Source organism: Triticum aestivum, chromosome 4A (genome assembly GCF_018294505.1).
Source record: "Triticum aestivum cultivar Chinese Spring chromosome 4A, IWGSC CS RefSeq v2.1, whole genome shotgun sequence".
NCBI lineage: Eukaryota > Viridiplantae > Streptophyta > Magnoliopsida > Poales > Poaceae > Triticum > Triticum aestivum.
Genome location: NC_057803.1, coordinates 686,630,504 through 686,651,487, shown reverse-complemented (window position 1 = coordinate 686,651,487; position 20,984 = coordinate 686,630,504). Strand labels below are relative to the sequence as shown.

Below are 20,984 nucleotides of genomic sequence, written 5' to 3'. Positions count from 1 at the left end.
TAATAATAAATCTAGTTTAGTCTTTTTCTTTCTTTCTGTCCATCTGCATCTGCTGAGTCCAGTACAACAAGTTGCAAAAGTTCATTGCCAAGCTGTATCTGTTTGCAAAACATATGATTGAGTGTGAAGGGCCTCGATTGAGGTTTTACATTTGACCAATTCGAAGACAAAATTGTTTACACGAGGAAGCAACAACAACAAAAAATGGTGGGCTAAAGGAAATTTCCGAACAAATCTCACCAAAACTTGAACAACGGGTAGCTAAACTTCTGGTAGCCACAAAACAGGCTAAAGTGGATGGATCATCATCACGTGCGGTGAGGAGTCGAATCAAAACGGCGGGATTCTATCTTCGGGCCATTTTCTCTCCACTCTGCCCATCTTCGACGGCGGCCAGATGATGTGGGTGACCCTCCCGTTTATTAGGCCTAAAGGGATCTGAAGAAACACCAAACGTTAGTGAAACAAGTCATATGATGCAACATAGAATAGAGCTGGATGAAATAATAAGTTGAAAGAAAAAATATGTAGGCAATATAAAAGTACATAACATATTTGTTTTCTGTATCTATTACAACGCTTTGTTTGATCTATTGTATCATATATGCTAAATTGCTAATTATAGCCTAAGTTAGCAACTTTACAAGCACTGCAGCGACATGAATAAGAAGATGCCACCGCAGACTGCCAAGCTTAAAACTCTTCCACCTCGGGCCTTAGCACACAGATGTGCCTGCCTTCTAATGTACTGATGTGTTACTTACAGTATGGGTTTTCCCGAGTATCACCTTTTTGCTTTATTCTGTTTTTCATTTAGTGTTTTCTTTTATTTGATGTCTAGTTTAGTGCACTATAGTCCATGGAATTTCCAATCGTTAGGTGATGAAGACATGTGCCTAGGGTAGGGGCACGGACCTGTCCAAGGAGCCCTACCCTAGGACATTCCTAGGAGAAGTCACCTTTCAATCGACTTGAAGGTATCCCACTCGACGGACTCAAGACACTCGACCAGGAAGCTATCACTCGACCATGAAGCCAACCACTCGACCGCCAGGAGACCTATAGTCGCTCCGCAGGCAAACGGTCAGTTGTTAAGTAGTCTTTATGGTCATTATAGCTCTTTATTAGGGGCGTTACTAGTAACGCCCGACCTTAAATGTACCTTAAACCCTGCATTACTGAGGGCAGGAGGGGGCCGGCGAACTCTATATAAGCCACCCCCTCCTCAGTATGAAGGGTTCGCACCCCTGTTATTCACACGCCAGTAATCCAGTCGACCGCCTCCGGGCACCGAGACGTAGGGCTGTTACTTCCTCCGCGAAGGGCCTGAACTCGTACATCTTGGTGTGTTTACAACTCCCCAATAGCTGAGATCTAGCCTCTCCATTCATACCCCCCTACATTGCTGTCAGAGTTAGAACCACGACAGTTGGCGCCCACTGTGGGGCAGGAATCTCAGCGCCTGATTGGAGAAGTTGCGATTTTTCCGATCCCTTTGATCATGGTTTCGTGCGGAGTTTTGGTGGAGGGCCGCGAGATCCGTCTCGGCGCGCTCACGTTCATCGGCGACGACTCCGCCTGGCTTCAAGAGGTGCCACTCGACGTCGACGCGCTCCCCGTCCGCGGTGCGACGCATTTCCGCGCATTCGTTCGTGGCGTCCTCCTGCGGCAGCCGTCGACCCAGTATCGGTCGGCCCCCGTATCGTCTCCCCGCTCTGTCTCCCACCGGCGCAAGCGCTCCGGTCGGTCGAGACTCCAGAGGTGGGTGAGGCATGTCGTGGCCCGCCAGTCGGCCACCCCGCAAGTCGCGGCAATCGAGCCCGACGAATCCCTCTGCGGCCTGTTCGACCTGTCGACTGGCTCCGCGAAGACCGCATCCGAGTGCGACAGCAGCGACCCAGCGGCTGAGATCCCGGCGGTCGATGGAACGCACAGTCCTCCCGGTTTCCCTCGCGCTGATGGAGGCGCGGGTGGGGGCGGCCCGTCGCATCTCCACGATGAGTACCTCCCCGAACCTCTCACGTCATCACAGCGAGAGGAGCTTCGCTGCCGGAACACGAACGCCCTCCGCACCCCTATCGTCGGAGAGTCCTCCGAGGCCCGGGCCTTGGAGGACGCGCGTTTGGCTAATTTGGCCGAGCGCACTCGACTGGAGAATCTCCAGCGAGCACTCGACGAGCGAGCGCGTCAGCGGGCTCCCGAGTCTAGTCGACGCTAGCTCTTCCCGCCGACGCAGGTATATCGAACCCCAGTTCAGAATTTTGCCGCTGCGGCCCGTATAGCAGAATCAATTCAGCCCTCCCAGTCGGAAGCTGGCAGGGGCTTGTTGCAGATCAGAGCGCTGCTCCGGGCGGCGGGAAACCAGAATTCCGCCGTTTCTTAGTCGCGGAATAGGATCCACAGTCGATCCGTTGCAACAGATACAGTCCAGTCGGCTCACAGCCCGCGGTCGCCCCCGAGGCGTGGAGGACGTGGCGACCGGCATGATCAGTACAGAAGGAACGAGCAGTATGATCACCGATCCGATCGTGATGATCGACGTCGAGTGCCAACCCCTCCCCCGAGGAGTGGGTCATATGCGCCTCGACATCGAGATGACAGGCGCCCTCATAGCGTTGGGCAGAGGGTTCCCGTCGACCCCAGGGACCCAGGCTTTGACGCGAGATCTGTCCTCGTTCAAGGCTTGGTTGACAGGAACAGGGCTCATCGAGAAGGCCAGAACAGAGATGCGCCCGCCAGCAGCAGAGTACATGCTTCAGGGCCAGAGTGTTTCAGTCGAGCCATCAGAGCCGCAGTGATTCCTCCCAATTTCAGGCTGGCGACTGGAATCAGCAAGTTCACCGGTGAATCTAAGCTTGACACCTGGCTCGAAGATTACCGAGTGGCTGTACAGATTGGCGGTGGCAATGATGAGGTGGCCATGAAGCATTTACCTCTTATGTTAGAGGGCTCAGCCAGAGCGTGGCTAAATCAGTTGGCACCCAGCAGCATTTACACTTGGGAGGATCTCTCCCGAGTGTTTATCACAACTTTTGAAGGAACATGCAAGCGACCTGCAGGCCTTACAGAGTTGCGGTCTTGCGTGCAGAAGCCGAATGAAACCCTGAGGGAATACATCCAGAGGTGGATCACACTGCATCACTCGGTTGAGAATGTGCCAGACCATCAAGCAGTCTGTGCCTTCAAGGAAGGCGTTAAATACAGAGAGTTGAATCTGAAGTTCGGTCGAACTGGAGAGATGTCTCTGAATCGGATGATGGAGATTGCCACCAAGTACGCTAATGGTGAAGACGAGGACCGACTCCGGAGTGGCAAGCACAAGGCAGTCGCCCAAGAAACCGGAGAAAACTCCAGTCGGAAACAAAAGCGGAAGGCCGAGCCAGCCGCTCCTGGGAAGGCCCTGGCCGTAGCCCAGGGAAACTTCAAGGGAAAACCCAAGGGCACCTGGAAGCCCAAGAAAGTCAAGGATCTGGATGGAAACGATGTTTTGGACCTACCGTGTCACATCCACACCAAGAAAGGTGAAGAGGGTAATTTTATTTACCCAAAGCATACCACTCGACAGTGCCGGCTCCTAATCCAGCAGTTTCAAGGCAAACAGTCCAAGGATAAGGAAAAAGAGTCAGACAGAGTCGAGGACAAGGAAGATAGCGACGACGGATACCCCCAAATCAATTCCACCCTGATGATTTTTGCTGATGTCGAAAGCAAAAGTTGACTGAAAGTCATCAACCGTGAGGTGAATATGGTTGCTCCGGCAACACCCAGTTATCTGAAGTGGTCTCAGACTGCCATCACATTCGACCAGTCTGATCACCCTACGCACATTGCCACCCCTGGGAGGCAAGCGCTGGTGGTCGATCCAATTGTCGAAGGCACTCGACTCACCAAAGTCTTGATGGATGATGACAGTGGCCTGAACATACTGTACGCCGAAACTTTGAAAGGAATGAGCATTTCGATGTCCAGACTGAGTACCAGTAACATGAGCTTCCACGGAGTCATTCCTGGCAAGAAAGCCGAATCACTCGGCCAGATTGCTCTTGATGTGGTTTTCGGTGATTCAAAGAATTACCGCAAGGAAAAGTTGACATTCGAGGTTGTGGACTTCCAAAGTGCTTATCATGTCATTTTGGGCAGGCCAGCTTACGCACGCTTCATGGCTCGACCATGTTACGTGTACCTCAAACTGAAGATGCCTGGCCCTAAAGGGGTAATTACTGTTACAGGCAATCGGAAGAAGGCAGAAGAGTGCTTTCAGAAAGGCTCAAAGATTGCAGATGCTCAGATGGCAGTGGTCGAGCTGCAAGAGTACCAAAAGGCTGCCGATCCGAGTGAATTGCTACGGGCCAAGAAGCCTGCTTCAGAGTCAGCTTTTCAGTCGTCCGGTGAAACAAAGACAGCTCACATTCACCCGACCGACCCCGACGCTGCTCCGACTCACATCTCGACGACGCTCGACTCCAAATAGGAAGAAGCGCTCATCCAGTTCCTTCGTGAGAACTGGAACGTCTTCGCATGGAAGCCTTCTGACATGCCTGGAATTCCCAGGGGGCTAGCTGAGCACCGTCTACGAGTCGACCCGAAGTTCAAGCTTGTGAAAGAACATCTTCGACGGTCCGCCGTCCAGAAGAGGAAAGCCATTGGCGAGGAGGTGGCTCGGCTCTTAGCAGCGGAGTTCATCCGAGAGATTTACCACTCCGAGTGGCTCGCCAATGTCGTCATGGTCCCCAAGAAGGACAAGTCACTTCGCATGTGCATTGATTTCAAACATATCAATCGGGCCTACCCGAAAGATCATTTCCCTCTCCCCCGCATCGACCAGATAGTGGACTCGACCGCGGGATGTGAGCGTTTGTCTTTTCTAGATGCTTATTCAGGGTACCATCAGATCCGTCTGTATGGACCCGACGAGATCAAAACGGCTTTCATCACTCCATTCGGATGCTTTTGTTACGTCACCATGCCGTTCGGCCTCAAGAATGCCGGAGCTACGTTCATGAGAATGATTTAGAAGTGTCTACTCACTCAAATCAGTCGGAATGAGGAGGCATACATGGATGATATTGTGGTCAAGTCACGGAAAGGTTCCGACCTATGGGCTGACCTTGCTGAAACTTTTGCTAACCTCAGGAGGTATGATATCAAGCTCAATCCATCAAAGTGCACGTTCGGAGTTCCAGGTGGAAAGTTACTCGGTTTTCTCGTTTCCGAACGGGGGATCGATGCCAATCCAGAAAAGGTTGGCACCATACTCCGGATGAAGCGTCCTGTACGCGTGCACGATGTCCAAAAGCTCACAAGCTGCTTGGCCGCTCTAAGTCGATTCATTTCTCGTCTCGGTGAAAAGGCGTTGCCTCTTTACCGACTGATGAAGAAGTCTGACAAGTTCGAGTGAACTCCAGAAGCTGACGCAGCATTTGCAGAGCTCAAAGCTCTGCTCACCACCCAGCCGGTGCTTGCTGCCCCAATCAGCAAAGAGCCTCTGCTGCTTTACATTGCAGTCACAGGACAAGTTGTCAGTACAGTACTTACGGTCGAGCGGGAAGAAGAAGGAAAGGCCTTCAGAGTTCAGCGCCCAGTCTATTATCTGTCTGAAGTTTTGACCCCTTCAAAGATACCCTCACTACCAGAAGCTTGTATATGGGATTTACATGACCACGAAGAAGGTTGCACATTACTTCTCTGACCACTCCATTACAGTCGTCAGCGACGCCCCACTGTCAGAGATTCTGCATAACAGAGATGCAACCGGTCGAGTGGCCAAGTGGGCGATTGAACTCCTTCCCTTAGATATCAAGTTTGAAGCAAAGAAGGCTATCAAGTCCCAAGCAATCGCAGATTTCATCGCCGAGTGGATTGAACAACAATTTCCGACTCAAGTTCACTCGGAGCACTGGACCATGTTCTTCGATGGATCTAAGATGCTGAATGGTTCCGGTGCTGGGGTAGTTCTAGTCTCCCCCCGAGGAGATAAGCTCAGATATATTCTCCAGATTCACTTCGATTCCTCCAATAATGAAGCAGAATACGAAGCACTTTTGTACGGGTTGCGCATGGCCATTTCACTCGGTGTCCGTCGCCTCATGGTCTATGGCGACTCAGATCTGGTAGTTAATCAGGTGATGAAGGAGTGGGACGTCAGAAGTCCGGCTATGACTGGTTATTGCAATGCAGTGAGAAAGCTAGAAAAGAAATTCGAGGGATTAGAGCTTCATCATATCCCCCAACTGAAAAATCAAGCAGCTGATGATCTGGCAAAGATAGGCTCCAAGAGAGAAGCCATTCCCAGCAATGTGTTTTTGGAGCACATCCGCTCGCCGTCAGTCCAGGAGGACCCTTTCACAGAAGAAGCCCCACAACCGAAAAGTGCCGCATATCCGACTGAAGTCGAAGTTCCTGCTATGGTCGACCTGATCATGGAAGTCTTGGCCATCACTCCCGACTGGATGATACCGTACATCGCGTATATCCTAAGGAAAGAACTCCCAGAGGACGAGGAAGAGGCTCGACAGATCGTCCGCCGATCCAAGGCCTTCACAGTCATAAAGGGGCAGTTGTATAGAGAAAGCGCGACTGGAATTTGTCAGAAGTGCATAACACCAGAAGAGGGTCGGATAATCCTTGATGATATCCACTCGGGGACCTGTGGTCACCATGCGTCCTCTCGGACCATTGTGGCTAAAGCATACCGAGCGGGATTTTACTGGCCTAGAGCAAATGAGATGGCAAAAGAGATAGTCGACAAGTGTGGAGGGTGCCAGTTCTACTCCAACATGTCACACAAGCCTGCGTCAGCCCTGAAGACCATTCCACTCGTCTGGCCCTTTGCTGTCTGGGGACTAGACATGGTTGGTCCACTGAGAACAGGCAGAAGTGGTTTCACCCATGTGCTTGTGGCAGTCGACAAGTTTACCAAATGGATTGAAGCTAAGCCTATCAAGAATCTTGATGCTTGCACTGCTATCAGCTTCGTCAGAGGGCTAACATTCAGATATGGAGTCCCGCATAGCATCATCACTGACAATGGGTCAAACTTCGATTCGGACAAGTTCAGAGCTTTTTGCGCCTCTCAAGGCACTCGAGTCGACTACGCATCGGTCGCCCACCCCCAGTCGAATGGACAAGCCGAAAGAGCAAATGGTCTAATCCTCAAAGGACTAAAGCCTCGACTGATGCGTGATCTCAAGCACGCGGCAGGCGCTTGGGTTGACGAGCTTCCGTCAGTTCTGTGGGGATTGAGGACCACCCCTAACCGGTCGACTGGAAGAACTCCATTCTTTCTGGTTTATGGAGCCGAAGCGGTTCTGCCAAGTGATCTTCTTCACAACGCGCCCCGAGTCGAGCTTTACACCGAAGATGAAGCAGAACAGGCCCGGCAAGACGCAGTCGACCTCCTAGAAGAAGAGAGGGAGATGGCCATGATCAGATCGACCATTTATCAGCAAGACTTGCGTCGATTTGACGCCCGGAATGTGAAGAGTCGAGCCTTCCAAGAAGGAGATTTGGTCCTCCGAGTGGATCAACAGAAACCACACAAGCTTGCTCCTACTTAGAAAGGCCCCTTCATCATCACCAGAGTCCTCCACAATGGAGCGTATCACCTCTACAATGTTGATCGCAAGATCGACGAGCCACGAGCTTGGAATGCGGAACTACTCCGCCCCTTTTACACTTGAGCTCTCCCTTGGACGAGATGTAAAAAGAAAAATTTCTGCAGTTTATTTTTATCAAAGACAAGAGTGTTTCAATAATTGCTGTCACTTCTGTTTACTTACGAAATCCCCCAGTGGGTGACTTAGCTGCGAATCCGTTTCGCCTAAGCTCAAAAAATCCTACCGAGTGGAGAGCAAACCTCCCACTCGGGGGCTTAGCTGCAGTCCAGCACTCGCCTAAGTTCTCTCACTTAGAGACTTAGCTGCAGTCCGGCACTCGCCTAAGTTTGAAAAAATCCTACCGAGTGGAGAGCGATCCTCCCACTCGGGGGCTTAGCTGCAGTCCAGCACTCGCCTAAGTTCTCTCACTTAGAGACTTAACTGCAGTCCGGCACTCGCCTAAGTTTGAAAAAATCCTACCGAGTGGAGAGCGATCCTCCCACTCGGGGGCTTAGCTGCAATCCAGCACTCGCCTAAGTTCTCTCACGTAGAGACTTAGCTGCAGTCCGGCACTCGCCTAAGTTTGAAAAAATCCTACCGAGTGGAGAGCGATCCTCCCACTCGAGGGCTTAGCTGCAGTCCAGCACTCGCCTAAGTTCTCTCACTTAGAGACTTAGCTGCAGTCCGGCACTCGCCTAAGTTTGAAAAAATCCTACCGAGTGGAGAGCGATCCTCCCACTCGGGGGCTTAGCTGCAGTCCAGCACTTGCCTAAGTTCTCTCACTTAGAGACTTAGCTGCAGTCCGGCACTCGCCTAAGTTTGAAAAAATCCTACCGAGTGGAGAGCAAACCTCCCACTAGGGGGCTTAGCCGCAGCTCAGCGCTCGCCTAAGTGTTTAAAAATCCTACCGAGTGGAGAGCAAACCTCCCACTCGGGGGCTTAGCTGCAGCCCAGCGCTCGCCTAAGTGTTTAAAAATCCTACCGAGTGGAGAGCAAACCTCCCACTCGGGGGCTTAGCTGCAGCCTAGTGCTTGCCTAAGTACAAGACACAACCCAATCCGCGAGTCGACTGCTACCTTCCCCTTCGGAGCGGCACCGCTGGCAAATACAAGGTTATTCCGAGTGAAAATCAAGGTCCACTCGACGAATCGAACCATGAAGATATTCAAACGAGAAATCAAGATCAGATAAAGCCTAAAAGATCCCCGACCTCAAAGTACTCGAGCCCTCGGCTCGGCAGAGTTTAACGGTTACAAATCCACTCGGCATTCCGAGGTAAATTTAAAGTTTTTCACTCCTCAAGAGGAGGACTGGAAGGGGCGACGAACTCATCCAAGTCGATCCCGTTGGCAATACGGGTGGCAGCGGCGATGAAAGTCTCCATGAAGTCTTGAAAGCTGTGCTTCTTGGTATTGGCAACTTGGATGGCCGCCAGCTTTTCTTCTCGCGCCTCCTTGCAATGGACGCCGACCAGAGACAGAGCGACATCAGCACCACATCTAGCAGAAGATTTCTTCCATTCCGCCACTCGACCTGGGACTTCGTTAAGTCGAGCCATCAGAGACTCGAGGTCGTTCTAAAGCGTCGTCCCAGGCCAGAGTGATGTGTCGATCCGCGACATCGCAACTTTCAGCCGAGCCAGATAGTCAACGACGCTGGCAGTACGAGACTCCAGACGGAGCACGTTCATTGCAACCTCGTCCTTCAAAAGAGAGTTAACAGGGTCCAAGCTTGGCTCCACTCGACTGGTCTCCTCTTCAAAGTTCTGGCAGAATTCTGCAAACATGATTCAAGAGTAAGACAGTGGCCCTACACAGGCTTGGTAAACTGCAAGACAGTCGGGGCAGAGTAATTACCTTCGAGCGTGACGAACAGCTTCTTGGCAAGTCCACCGAGATAAGCCTCCAGATCTTTTACCTTCCCCGCCAGCTCACCCGCCTTGTCGTGCAGAGCCATCTTCTCCTTCTTCAGTCGACTGGCGTCTCGATTAGCTGTCTCGAGAGCAGTTTTCAGTCTGGAGTTCTCTTGTTCAAGAGTTCCGACCGAAGCCAGTTTCTCTTCTGCGAGCTTCCTTTTGCTCGAGGCCTCCTTCTGTGCCTCTGCAAGGTCTTGGTCCTTCTTCTTCAGAGCTTCCTCCAGTTTCTCTGCGGCGCGTCGAGTGGAACCAACATCAAGAATGGACAAGAAAGAAAAGCCACCCGTTAAGAATGGAGAACCTCACCAGCCATACCTTTTGCTTCTTCTTGCGCCTTCTTCAAATTCTCCTGAGCAAGCTTCAAGTTAAGGTTGAGCTGGACCTGCTGATTCTTCAACTCAGTATAGCGAGCTACAAGTTCGCAAGATTTCTGTAAAAAGAAAAATCAGTTGACAGACGTCCAAGATAAGTTGCTTCCGAGTAACTAAGAGACAATGACGACGTTTCTAAGACCACAGCCGAATCAAAAACATTCGACAGTAGTCTCGGGGACTACACCCAGTGGGTGCACTCAGCGTGCCCCCACTGGTTCGACAAAAAAAAAAGTCGACTGCCCGCAGTCGACCGGATACAGTTCCACTCGACCTGGCCCGACCAAACCGAGTGAAGAAATGCAGCTACAGCAACACAATGTAAAGACTACAGTCGACTGCCAACAGTTCACCGTAGTCTCGGGGACTACACCCAGTGGGTGCACTTAGCGTGCCCCCACTCGTCTGAGAATTGGAAGACACACCCAGTGGGTGTACAGATGCAGATGCAAAAGATCTTCGGAAAAGAGACTCTTAAAACAGCATATCATAACAGACCAAGTGTTGAGTCGACTGACCTGGACGTTGCTCTGGAGAGCCGAACTCGCGTCATAGGCTGCTTGGCTGGCCTCCCGAGCCATCTTCACTTGCTCCATCATGATCCCCCCCTGGCGTATAGCCTCTTTTGCAGCAGCCGCTTGGTCCTCAGGGACGGGGTATGCGGCAAAAAGTGAGAACGGATCCGCAGTCGACGACGAGAGCCGCGCACTCGCCAGAGGAACGGCGAAGGTCACAGAAGCCCGAGTGGTGTCACCACCATCCCGAGCCACGGCCTCGGACGCCGGAGCGGATTGGGGGGTCTTGTCAGCCGACGCCCTCTTGTGCCTCCTCACTCTCAACGGACCGTTGTCGTCGTCATCCGGGAGGTCGATAACATGAGTAGGGGCTACAAAGGAAAAGTTCAATCGACCAGAGTTGCAATAAATGATCAGTCGATTCAATACAGAACGTCAGTAATCGTACCAGGGTTGGAGGTAACAGCATCCTCCATCTCTTGGTCGTCGTCCTTGGCGGAGACCTCAGAAGTAGCAGCACTGCAAGCCTCGAAAGTCAGTCGGATGGCTCAATGAATCGACCAAGGATCCGTCCACGGTCGACAAAGGAAAACAAGTTTTATTATTACCCGGAAATGGTAGGGACAGCTATCTTCATCTTGGGCAGAGCCTTGGGCGGCTTGGACAGCGTCGTGCGAGGGTGCTTGGGAACCTTCCCAGTCGGCGTAGGAGAAGAGGTCCGAGGGCGTTTCGACGACTGCCCAACAGAGGCAGTCGCCTTGCCACGTTCCCGCGCTGGGTCGTGTGTGTGCTTGGACCGCCCCTCTGGGCTGGGGGGGGGGGGGGCTCGACCTCCTCCTCTTCGCTGGAGTCGACGGTGTCGTCTCCCTCTCCTTCGCCGTCGGACTCCCACTCGCCTTGGTCGTCCCCACTCTCACCTCCGCTCGCCTCCCCTTTCTCAGTTGGCTCCTGAGCCCCGTTGGGCGTCGAGTACATCTCGGTGGTCGCCTGGAAAGCAATAGACAAGACGAAAGTCAGTCGACCAACTCAAAGAAGACCAATGCAGAAAACAAGATTTCAGTCGGGAGAATAAAGACATACCTGGTCCACTTCATACGAGTTGTCGAGTGGAGTTACCCTTCTGGCTCCTCGGGGGTTGTCTTTGTTCCCCGTGATGCTCGACAGCCACCCCTCCAGCATCTCGTCGGTGACCTCCTCCGGGTGGACCCGAGTGGTGTCATCGAGGCCAGAGTACAACCACATCGAGTGGTCACGGGCCTGGAGCGGCTGGATGCGCCTCTGGAGGAAGACCTCCAGTAGGTCCATCCCGGTCACACCCTCACGGACAAGCTCGACCACTCGACCGGCCAACACTTTGACTTGGGCCCTTTCCTCCGACGTCACTTTCAGAGAAGCGGGTTTTTCAGCTCGGTCGAGGGAGAAAGGAGGAAGACCAGTCGACTGTCCTGGGGTCGCCTGGTCCTGACAGTAGAACCAGGTCGACTGCCAACCACGGACCGACTCCGGGAAAGTAATGGATGGAAAACAACTCTTCCCCCTCACCAGGATCGCCAAGCCCCCGCACAACTGGATCACCTGCGTCCTCTCGTCACTCGACTTGGCCTTCTTGACCGATTGAGAACGGCAAGTAAAGATGTGTTTGAAAAGTCCCCAATGGGGGCGGCAACCCAAGAAAGCCTCATACATGGAAATGAAAGCGGCAAGGTATACAATGGAGTTAGGAGTGAAGTGGTGGAGCTGCGCTCCGAAGAAGTTCAAGAAGCTCCGGAAAAAAGGATGGGGCGGCAGAGAAAACCCTCGGTCGATGTGGGTGGCTAGGAGCACGCACTCACCGTCGCGGGGTTGAGGTTCGATCTCTCCCCCCGGAAGACGCGCGGCTTGGTGGGGAATGACTCCCCCTTCGACCATGTCGTCGAGATCCTCTTGCCGGAGCACCGACGGCATCCAGTCACCCTGGATCCAACCTTTGGGCAGAGCGGTCCTAGAGGAAGATCCGCCCCGAGCTGACCTCTTCCCTTTCCCCGCCGCCGCCGCCTTCTTCGCGCGCTCCAGGGCGGAGGTCTTGCTCTTCGTCATCGTCGCCGGCGAAGTCTCGCACGGGCCTGCTGCGCTGGGGCGGGAACAGAGGTGGCGGAAGGACTTGCGAAGGGAGAGAGGTGGAAGAAAGGAGGAGAAGAGAGCGCACTGCTTGGAAACCCCAAGCCGGCGATTTATAAGGGACCGCTTCCGAGTGGCCGACTGGTAGGCCCAGGCTATCCAGTCAAATCCCGCAGCAGACGCGCGCGCAGTACGTGGCGAAAAAGGCGGCGCGGGGATCGAGGAGCTTCCGCTTTATCGCTTCCGATTACTGCGGCCGCTCCCGCCCCGCGCGCTTCCCAAAATCCGAATCCTGCGACATCCGCGGGCCACAGAACAACTTGTCAAAACAGAAGACCCCGATCGCGCCGGCGCTCAGTATGTCACAAGCAGAGAAATTCACTCGACGAAAGGCCTAGAATGGATCAAGGCGACTGAAAAAGGTTGGCAACGTCATCCATGACGATTGACCCAAAACAAGGCGCTCACGTAGCCCAAAGAACCAGTCGGAAAGATCTCCAACTCTTTCCCCACTCTAGCCTCGATCCATTCGGGGGCTAATGATGAAGACATGTGCCTAGGGTAGGGGCACGGACCTGTTCAAGGAGCCCTACCCTAGGACATCCCTAGGAGAAGTCACTTTTCAATCGACTTGAAGGTATCCTACTCGACGGACTCAAGACACTCGACCAGGAAGCTATCACTCGACCATGAAGCCAACCACTCGACCGCCAGGAGACCTATAGTCGCTCCGCAGGCAAACGGTCAGCTGTTAAGTAGTCTTTATGGTCATTATAGCTCTTTATTAGGGGCGTTACCAGTAACGTCCGACCTTAAATGTACCTTAAACCCTGCATTACTGAGGGCAGGAGGGGGCCGGCGAACTCTATATAAGCCACCCCCCTCCTCAGTATGAAGGGTTCGCACCCCTGTTATTCACACGCCAGTAATCCAGTCGACCGCCTCCGGGCACCGAGACGTAGGGCTGTTACTTCCTCCGCGAAGGGCCTGAACTCGTACATCTTGGTGTGTTTACAACTCCCCAATAGCTGAGATCTAGCCTCTCCATTCATACCCCCCTACATTGCTGTCAGAGTTAGAACCACGACAGTAGGCACCACGAATATTGAATCATCACATGCTAAAAACTCTGGAGTAACATTCTTTTGGCCTCAGGCCCCACAAAAACAAAGAAGTATAGCCACGTTTGCAATAATCAGGTTACCAGGAGGAGGCTCATAGCTCAAGTACTATGTTCTGCTAGTCATCCATGTTAATTTGGCATGTTCTAGCATATACGTAGCATTTACATAGCATTGTTAAAAGAAGAACCCACAAAAATGAAGCCTACAACAAATTGGCATACTCTAAGAAGTTTGCTAGATTATTTTCTATCACTTAATGTTAACCTTAGAAGCGCCAACTGCACATCTATCCATAGATTTCTGGTGCAAATCTTAAGGGTCATATACATGCAGTGAGATTAATATGCCCATCCCCATCATACGGTACATAATATATGCATATTTTAGGTGCCCGTTTTTTCTATTGAAGGAACTCACAATGTCAATTTGCATAGTACTATGAGTGCTGGCACAGAGGATCAAAATGCGGCAAAACTCCACCGTTGAACAAACAAGCTTCTAGCCCATCAATACGATATAACGAGACTGGGGTCATTAATATATTACACTCAAACAACTACTCCATAGGCTTGAACATTTTCCCAAATCAGCCAAATCAAAGTAGGCTAATGTCGTAAGTTGAAAAAGAAATGGAGATGAAGTAACTTACTGGGCCAAATGATCTTGAATCCCAGCTTCTAGCAGCATTATCCCCTTCAACCCAGCAATGCCCCTGTGGGACCTTAATTATCTCAGAAGACGCAGGGAGCTGTATCCACTCACCAGGTAAGCCAATCAGTCTCTTCACAAACACTTCCTTGTGATTACTAGGGCATCTGCAAACAGAAAAAAAAAATCGTTGTATGGATTCTCGTGATATTTTCTTTTCCGCTATTTTCCAGCAATATCATGGCACATACTTGAACAAAATGACATCTCCACGGGAGAATTTGTACTGATCGAGGCAGCCCTTCTCCGCTAACACGATGTCACCTGGTTCGAGCCGAGCAACCTGGTCAGCACAAAATCATTGAGTATGGATTGCAGGATAATCCAACTCTCATGCCATGCCTGCACTGATATGTAGAAACCAAAGCCACGAATACCTCGCAAGGCGCTGTCGGTGCCCGTCATGGTGGGATGCATCGAGTGGCCCTTTATGGCCACCACGGTGACGTAGCGGTCGGAAATGGTGATGCCGATTACACCCCCGGTCACCGACATCTTGGCGATCGACCAAAGCTGATTGCGGGTTCCCATTATCCAAACTATCCAGTCACTGCATACAGGTAGTATCTGAACTGAACCTCTGAAGTGCAGACACACGGCAGAAATGCAGTGAACCGAGCTCCGAAGCGGAGACACTGCAGAGATGTACGGTGCTAGTCCGTCAGTACGGCGAATAATTCTGCAGCTAATCTAGTGGATGGTGCAGACGAACACTTAGATGTAAGATGGACCAAATCCAAGCAGCCGAGGCTCTTACCGAGAAATCTTCCTCGGTTCCGTGGGGGTGGAGGCTGGCGACCAAGGCTTTGGAGTGGCTCCGTGGAGGTGGGCGAGGAAGAGCGGCGGGAGTGGCGGCGGCGACGACGACGACGCCGGTGTGTGGTGGCGTCGGCGGCGGATGGCTTGAGTCGTCGGGGCGTCGGAGGCCGCAGGGTAATTAACGAAGCGCTTACGGCCCGCCGTCCGATCGCGTAATCAACGGCCCATATCAAATAGCGGGGCCTCTCTTCTGTACTAGTTCTGTTGGTTTAGGCCGCCTCTCCGACCCTCACCCAAACCCTCGCTGCACCTCCCACCGTCGGCGGCGGCGGCGGCGACCACCCCACCGACCGCGCCGCGTTCGAACGTCGCAGGTCGGCGGACCCCTCCCCGCTCCGGTAAGCCCCCCGCTCCCTCTTCCCTCCTCTCCCGAGCCGCTCGCGTGCGTGCTATAACCCCTCCCCGGGCTCCAATCCCGCCCAGTGCGGCTATGAAATCTCTCCTGTCGTCCGCTGCCGCCGCGCCCTAGAGCTCCCGCCGTGCCGCAGCTTAGCGTCGACGCGGGCGTCCCTGCTTCCTCCACCCGGTCCCTGCGTCCTCGGCGATTGATTTAGTGACGCGCTAACTTTTAGCCGCCCAAGTGATTTACTTCACGAATTTGGGGCGTTTAGGTCCGCCCCCTGTCTGCTCCCCGCTCTGTGTTTTTGTTGCAGCAAATTTGTTGGATTTAGTCATTGAACAGCCTCGAGATTTTTGACGACTTGCCAGTAGCTTAATAATCACATGATGTGGTGGTGGGTAGGTCACTTGATAACTACATTGATCCATTTACCAGGCTTGAACTTCTCTTTTTGGTGGTAATGCCATGCAATCGCTTGTTCTCACCTGTTCTGGGGCCGGTGGATAATCAGGCGTGCTACTCAATATGTGCTATGCAGTGCGTTGGTTCTTCCCAGAGTCCAGTTTTAGATTTTGGTCCAGTGCTACACTTTGGTTTCCATCGATTCACTTTATGCTGAATCTGGCTCAACTTGTTCTAATCTTTCACATACTTCAGGTTTAGATTTCCTTTTCGCGCAAGACCTTGTTTCCTTGATTTTCTTATTCTGAAGTTCACTTTTCTGATAAAATGTTTCTCTATGCAGTGGAATCTGAAGGTTCCAGCCAAAGCTTCTCAACTCGGTTGTAATCCTAGGAAGAGAGGTAGCAACAATTGCAGTTGGCTGATGGATGGGTCTAAATCTAATGCCGAAGAAGATGACTATCATGTGATAGGAGACCTAAGATCACCAAAGATTCCAAGGAGAAGTCCTGATGGTTCCAAGGAGAGAGACGACAGGAAAGGTTGGGACTCTTCAAGAAGTGAAACTTCTGCAGACAGGGCTGATACAAGAGATGGTGGTTATTCTTCTGACCATAATAAGCATGGCAGGGAAAAAGAGATGATTCATGGCCATGCAGATGAGTCGGGTGGAATTAGAAAAGGTGTGGACTCTAGTAGTTCAAGGGGCGGGAGGTCCGATGAGGATATCAATGAGAGGAGGGGATCTGCTATGGCTGAGAACATCAATGAAGATGGCAGACCAGCGGATCAAAGTCATCAAAAGGAAGAGATTCTTGGGCATACAGTGGAATACGGACATGAAAGCAAGGGTGGTGTGGAAAAAGAGGAGACGTCACCCAGAGTGGGTAACGATGGATGGGAGTCATCAGGGGATAGAAGGAATAGAGACGCTCCACCTTCACAAATACCGGATACACCAGACAGAGGGAGAGACAGCAGTTGGAATGTGAAAACACAAGAGGTTGAAGGATCTGAGCAGTACTCGAGGAGCCGTCAACTGCGAGATCCTAAAGAAGCAAATGTTTCTGAATGGAGGAGCACACAGGAAAGGTTAGATGGTACGAGTTTTCAGGGTCGCGCTGGGTACCGGCAGGATTCCAGGGGTAGATCTGAAAGTTTCAGAGGTTCTTCAACCTATGGAAATCGGTATGACAGGTCTGATTCAATAGAGATCAGGCCAAATAGCAATTTTGATTTCGGGCGAGAGGGCTCTGTTTCTGGAAGAAGATCTGATGTGGGAGCTCCCGGAACAACTGATGATAGTAGCACCAATCATCCTGAAGCAGATCAAAGTGGTGGCACCAGCATGGTTTCTCCATTTACTCAGCAAGGGCCTAAAGGTGATAGATCCTCTAGAGGAAGGGGGAGGCCAACTGGAAGGGATTCTCAGAGAATTGGAGTTCCGGTGCCACTTATGCCGCCACCTTCATTTGGTGCACTCGCCCTGCCACCAGGGCAAATGCAACATATGGGGCCAAATATTCCCCATTCTCCAGGTCCTCCTCTTCTACCTGGTGTTTTCATGCCGCCGTTTCCTGGACCTATGGTGTGGCCTGGAGCAGGAGGTGTTGATGTCAACATGCTTTCTGTTCCACCTAACCTTCACATCCCTCCTCCAGTTGCTGGTGAGCATAGGTTCACTCCAAGTATGGGAGCTGGACCTGTTCATAATGTTCACTTAAATCAAATGGGCCCAGGAATGGGCACTCCAACGAATATGTCAGGATTGGGTTTTAACCAGATGAGCACACAAAATCGTGAAATGACACATGATAAGCCATCTGGTGGTTGGGTGCCACATAGGCATGGTGCACCGATCAGAAAAGCTCCTTCAAGGGGTGAACAGAATGATTACTCTCAGAACTTTGTGGACACTGGCATGCGACCTCAAAACTTCATTAGAGAACTGGATCTTACAAGTGTAGCGGAGGACTATCCAAAATTGAGAGAACTCATACAGAGGAAGGACGAAATTGTTACTAACGCTGCTTCACCACCGATGTATTTTAAGTGTGATCTACGGCAACATGTTCTTTCTCCAGAATTTTTTGGTACAAAGTTTGATGTTATTCTTGTGGATCCACCATGGGAAGAGTATGTTCATCGTGCACCAGGAATAACAGATCATATTGAATATTGGAACGCTGAGGAGATTATGAATTTGAAGATTGAGGTTGTTGTTCTTGTCTGGTTGTTTCATCCTTTTTAAGGGTGTTCATTTTATGCCACAGAATTATTAATATACTTCCGTCAATTGTTTGAATCAACAGGCTATAGCTGATACTCCCTCTTTTCTCTTCCTTTGGGTTGGTGATGGCGTAGGTCTTGAACAGGGCCGTCAATGTTTGAAGAAGGTGAGACAGCTTTCTCTTTCAGTAATATAACACATGCAGTTTTATGTTCTGCTTTGTTGTCAATTTTTCTGGGCATGATGCCAGCTTACAGAAGGCCATCCAGGCTCATGTGTCCTCTCCAAAACATTATAGCCACAATGCATTTTGATCATGTTTCTGTCATTGCCATTCCGTTTAGTTGCAATCAAACTCCAATCTGCATAAATCTCACATTCTTTCCAATGTATTCATCTGTTTCAAAAGATATAGGCACTGTTTTATTCAATTTAGATCTGTCATACAGTTTCCAGCTGAATGATGAAACGTAATAATAGATGAAGCTAGCTGAAACATCTCTTTTGTCCAGTGGGGATTTCGTAGGTGTGAGGATGTTTGCTGGGTGAAAACCAACAAGAAAAATGCATCATCAGGTCTGCGGCATGATTCTCGTACATTGTTGCAGCATTCAAAGGTAGTGCTGTTATTAAGTATTATATGTTTTATAGCATTATTTCTGTTTTTTACTTTGCAATTTCCCCATGTCTCTGGGATTCTTGTGAAGTATCCATCTTTCCTTGTGCAGGAGCATTGTTTAATGGGTATAAAAGGAACGGTACGCCGTAGCACTGATGGTCATGTCATCCACGCGAATATCGACACTGATATAATAATAGCTGAAGAACCCACTGATGGTATCTATCACGTAGCTGCCATTTATAATGCTTATTGTTATTCTTCGTTTATGATATCTGTCTTCTAAACTGTTCTGAGGCCTCTTTTCCTTTCCTGTCTTGTTCATGTATGAAATTAAATTCACTGTTTTGTCTTTGTTGTCATGGTATGAATTTCTATGGTTTGGCCCATGAAAAGTGGAGTATGATTTTTAAAAGAATTTGATTTGTTGATAAAAGCATATTCTATCTGGCTTGTCGAAGGATTGGTTTATTACGACTGGTTTGAAGAAAATTGTATTACCTCTGTTCCTAAATATAAGACGTTTTGGCAGTTCAATTTGAACTACCAAAACGTCTTACAGTAGTGACCAGAGTAGCACATCTTTGTTGCCGCTATTTTCTTGTTGACCTGCCCATATGAAGCTTGAACTCTGAATATAATCCTTGTAACACTAATTGAAACTCAAACAAAACAATATGGCGTCGATTATCCTGAAGCAGCTGTAGCAAGTGTGCCAGTATGCGTGCATTTTCTGCATAATAATCTCATGAGAACCATCAAAGTATGTCCAAGATTGGAGAAACGTTTATTCATGTAAAATATTTTTAAGATTTCTATAATGCACGAGTGTGCACATTTAAAAGGAGATGTTAGAGATTTCATGTGTTGTACTGTTGATTCTTGGCATAAAGGTAATGGGACGTGGAAGATGAGCAGATGTTTTTGGCTCGGCTAAATAATCGTACTATTTATCCTCCCGTGATAGCCTTTTGCAAGTTAGCTATTCCTTGGTCATTTTCATGATTTTGGTATGCTTGAAAGAAAAACACATATTTTGGTGAAGTTACTAAGGAAGGTCTTACTACTTTCTCTTCTATGATCATGGTACAGATATCTAGCTATCCATTTGTTGACAGCTTGGAGTATATTTCAGAATTCCTTATGTTTACATTGTTTTTTGAAGTATAGCCTTTAAAAAAAAAAGAACACATCCTTTGAAGCATAATATTCGTTTGTGATGCCTAGAAGTATATGTCTTCTTTTACAGGTTCAACGAAGAAACCTGATGACATGTACAGGATCATTGAGCATTTTGCTCTTGGAAAGAGACGCCTTGAGCTCTTTGGTGAGGATCATAACATCCGCCCTGGCTGGCTTACGCTTGGGAAAGACTTATCATACTCCAACTTCAACAAAGAGGTAGAAAGCTGGATCTTCAACTTGTATGCTCATGGACACAGTTACACCAGAGCATATATGCATTGGCACGAGCTCCACACATCAATGTCATCTCTGCTAAGAAACTTCACTATTGCAGGCGTATAACAAGAACTTTGCGGACAGCGATGGGAAGGTGTGGCAGGGAGGCGGCGGGCGAAACCCTCCTCCTGGGGCTCCGCATCTGATCGTGACGACTCCGGAGATCGAGGGCCTCAGGCCCAAGTCACCCCCGCCGAAGAACTGACAGCATCTTCGCTAATGGCGGAAAACCCCCCTCCATGGAGCTCGGTGAACCGGGATCTGTTTTCAAGCTGCAGTGGTGGCTACATTTATTTTTCCATATCTGTAGCTTTTATTTTACACCTTGTAGGGAGAGTTTGAGCCACTTGTCGTCGGAAAAATGTACTGTATGTCAGTGTCATGGATGGTGGATGTTTCGATGAAACTGTGGCAATCAGAATAAGAAGCTTTACCTTTGCGCGTGCATGCATGTAGTGATCTGATGGATTTGCGTTTGGGCACTTGGAGTGGCTTAATGCCTCTCTTGTGTGTAATGTGTAACTCTGCGCCGGAGAACTGTGATCACCTCTCTGTTGGCTGTGCCGTCGCAAATATTGTTTGAAATAAGATCTTACAGTGACTTATGCAAATTGTCACGCCACCATTGGAACCTACTACATAGGAATGGGGTGGACGAAGAGGCTCTCAATAGTCTTTTGAAGATGCATGCCAAAGGTGAATCCATCTTTCTGATCCGCATAGTATATGGTCCCACTATTAATCAAGTTTAAAATCCGCTTCACCACCGGGAGCGGTGCCCCATGTTC

General features: G+C 50.3%; 2 protein-coding genes across 2 annotated transcripts; one reads left to right on the top strand and one right to left on the bottom strand.

The window, feature by feature from the left end:
* Nucleotides 1-48: 48 nt before the first annotated feature.
* LOC123088146 (mitochondrial inner membrane protease subunit 2) lies at nucleotides 49-15,268 on the bottom strand. The gene is made up of 5 exons (XM_044510317.1): nucleotides 15,083-15,268; nucleotides 14,703-14,960; nucleotides 14,517-14,589; nucleotides 14,267-14,432; nucleotides 49-438 (listed from the first exon to the last, which is right to left on the bottom strand). The coding sequence occupies exons 2-5, from the start codon at nucleotides 14,854-14,856 to the stop codon at nucleotides 331-333; spliced, it is 501 nt and encodes a 166-aa protein (XP_044366252.1). The 5' UTR covers nucleotides 14,857-14,960; nucleotides 15,083-15,268; the 3' UTR covers nucleotides 49-330.
* Nucleotides 15,269-15,318: 50 nt separating this feature from the next.
* On the top strand, nucleotides 15,319-20,643 carry LOC123088144 (N6-adenosine-methyltransferase non-catalytic subunit MTB). Its single transcript, XM_044510316.1, has 7 exons — nucleotides 15,319-15,482; nucleotides 16,230-18,101; nucleotides 18,199-18,282; nucleotides 18,629-18,733; nucleotides 18,845-18,953; nucleotides 19,985-20,136; nucleotides 20,255-20,643. The coding sequence occupies exons 2-7, from the start codon at nucleotides 16,311-16,313 to the stop codon at nucleotides 20,399-20,401; spliced, it is 2,388 nt and encodes a 795-aa protein (XP_044366251.1). The 5' UTR covers nucleotides 15,319-15,482; nucleotides 16,230-16,310; the 3' UTR covers nucleotides 20,402-20,643.
* The last annotated feature ends 341 nt before the right edge of the window (nucleotides 20,644-20,984 follow it).

Excerpts from the sequence above, each read along its gene's own strand:
- LOC123088146 (XM_044510317.1), bottom strand. The coding sequence starts at position 14,856 with ATGGGAACCCGCAATCAGCTTTGGTCGATCGCCAAGATGTCGGTGACC. Across the intron at positions 14,433-14,516 it reads GGAGATGTCATTTTGTTCAA|ATGCCCTAGTAATCACAAGG; the intron begins GTATGTGCCATG and ends TTCTGTTTGCAG. Across the intron at positions 439-14,266 it reads ATTCAAGATCATTTGGCCCA|ATCCCTTTAGGCCTAATAAA; the intron begins GTAAGTTACTTC and ends GTGTTTCTTCAG.
- LOC123088144 (XM_044510316.1), top strand. The coding sequence starts at position 16,311 with ATGGATGGGTCTAAATCTAATGCCGAAGAAGATGACTATCATGTGATA. Across the intron at positions 18,283-18,628 it reads GCCGTCAATGTTTGAAGAAG|TGGGGATTTCGTAGGTGTGA; the intron begins GTGAGACAGCTT and ends TCTTTTGTCCAG. Across the intron at positions 18,734-18,844 it reads CATTGTTGCAGCATTCAAAG|GAGCATTGTTTAATGGGTAT; the intron begins GTAGTGCTGTTA and ends TTCCTTGTGCAG.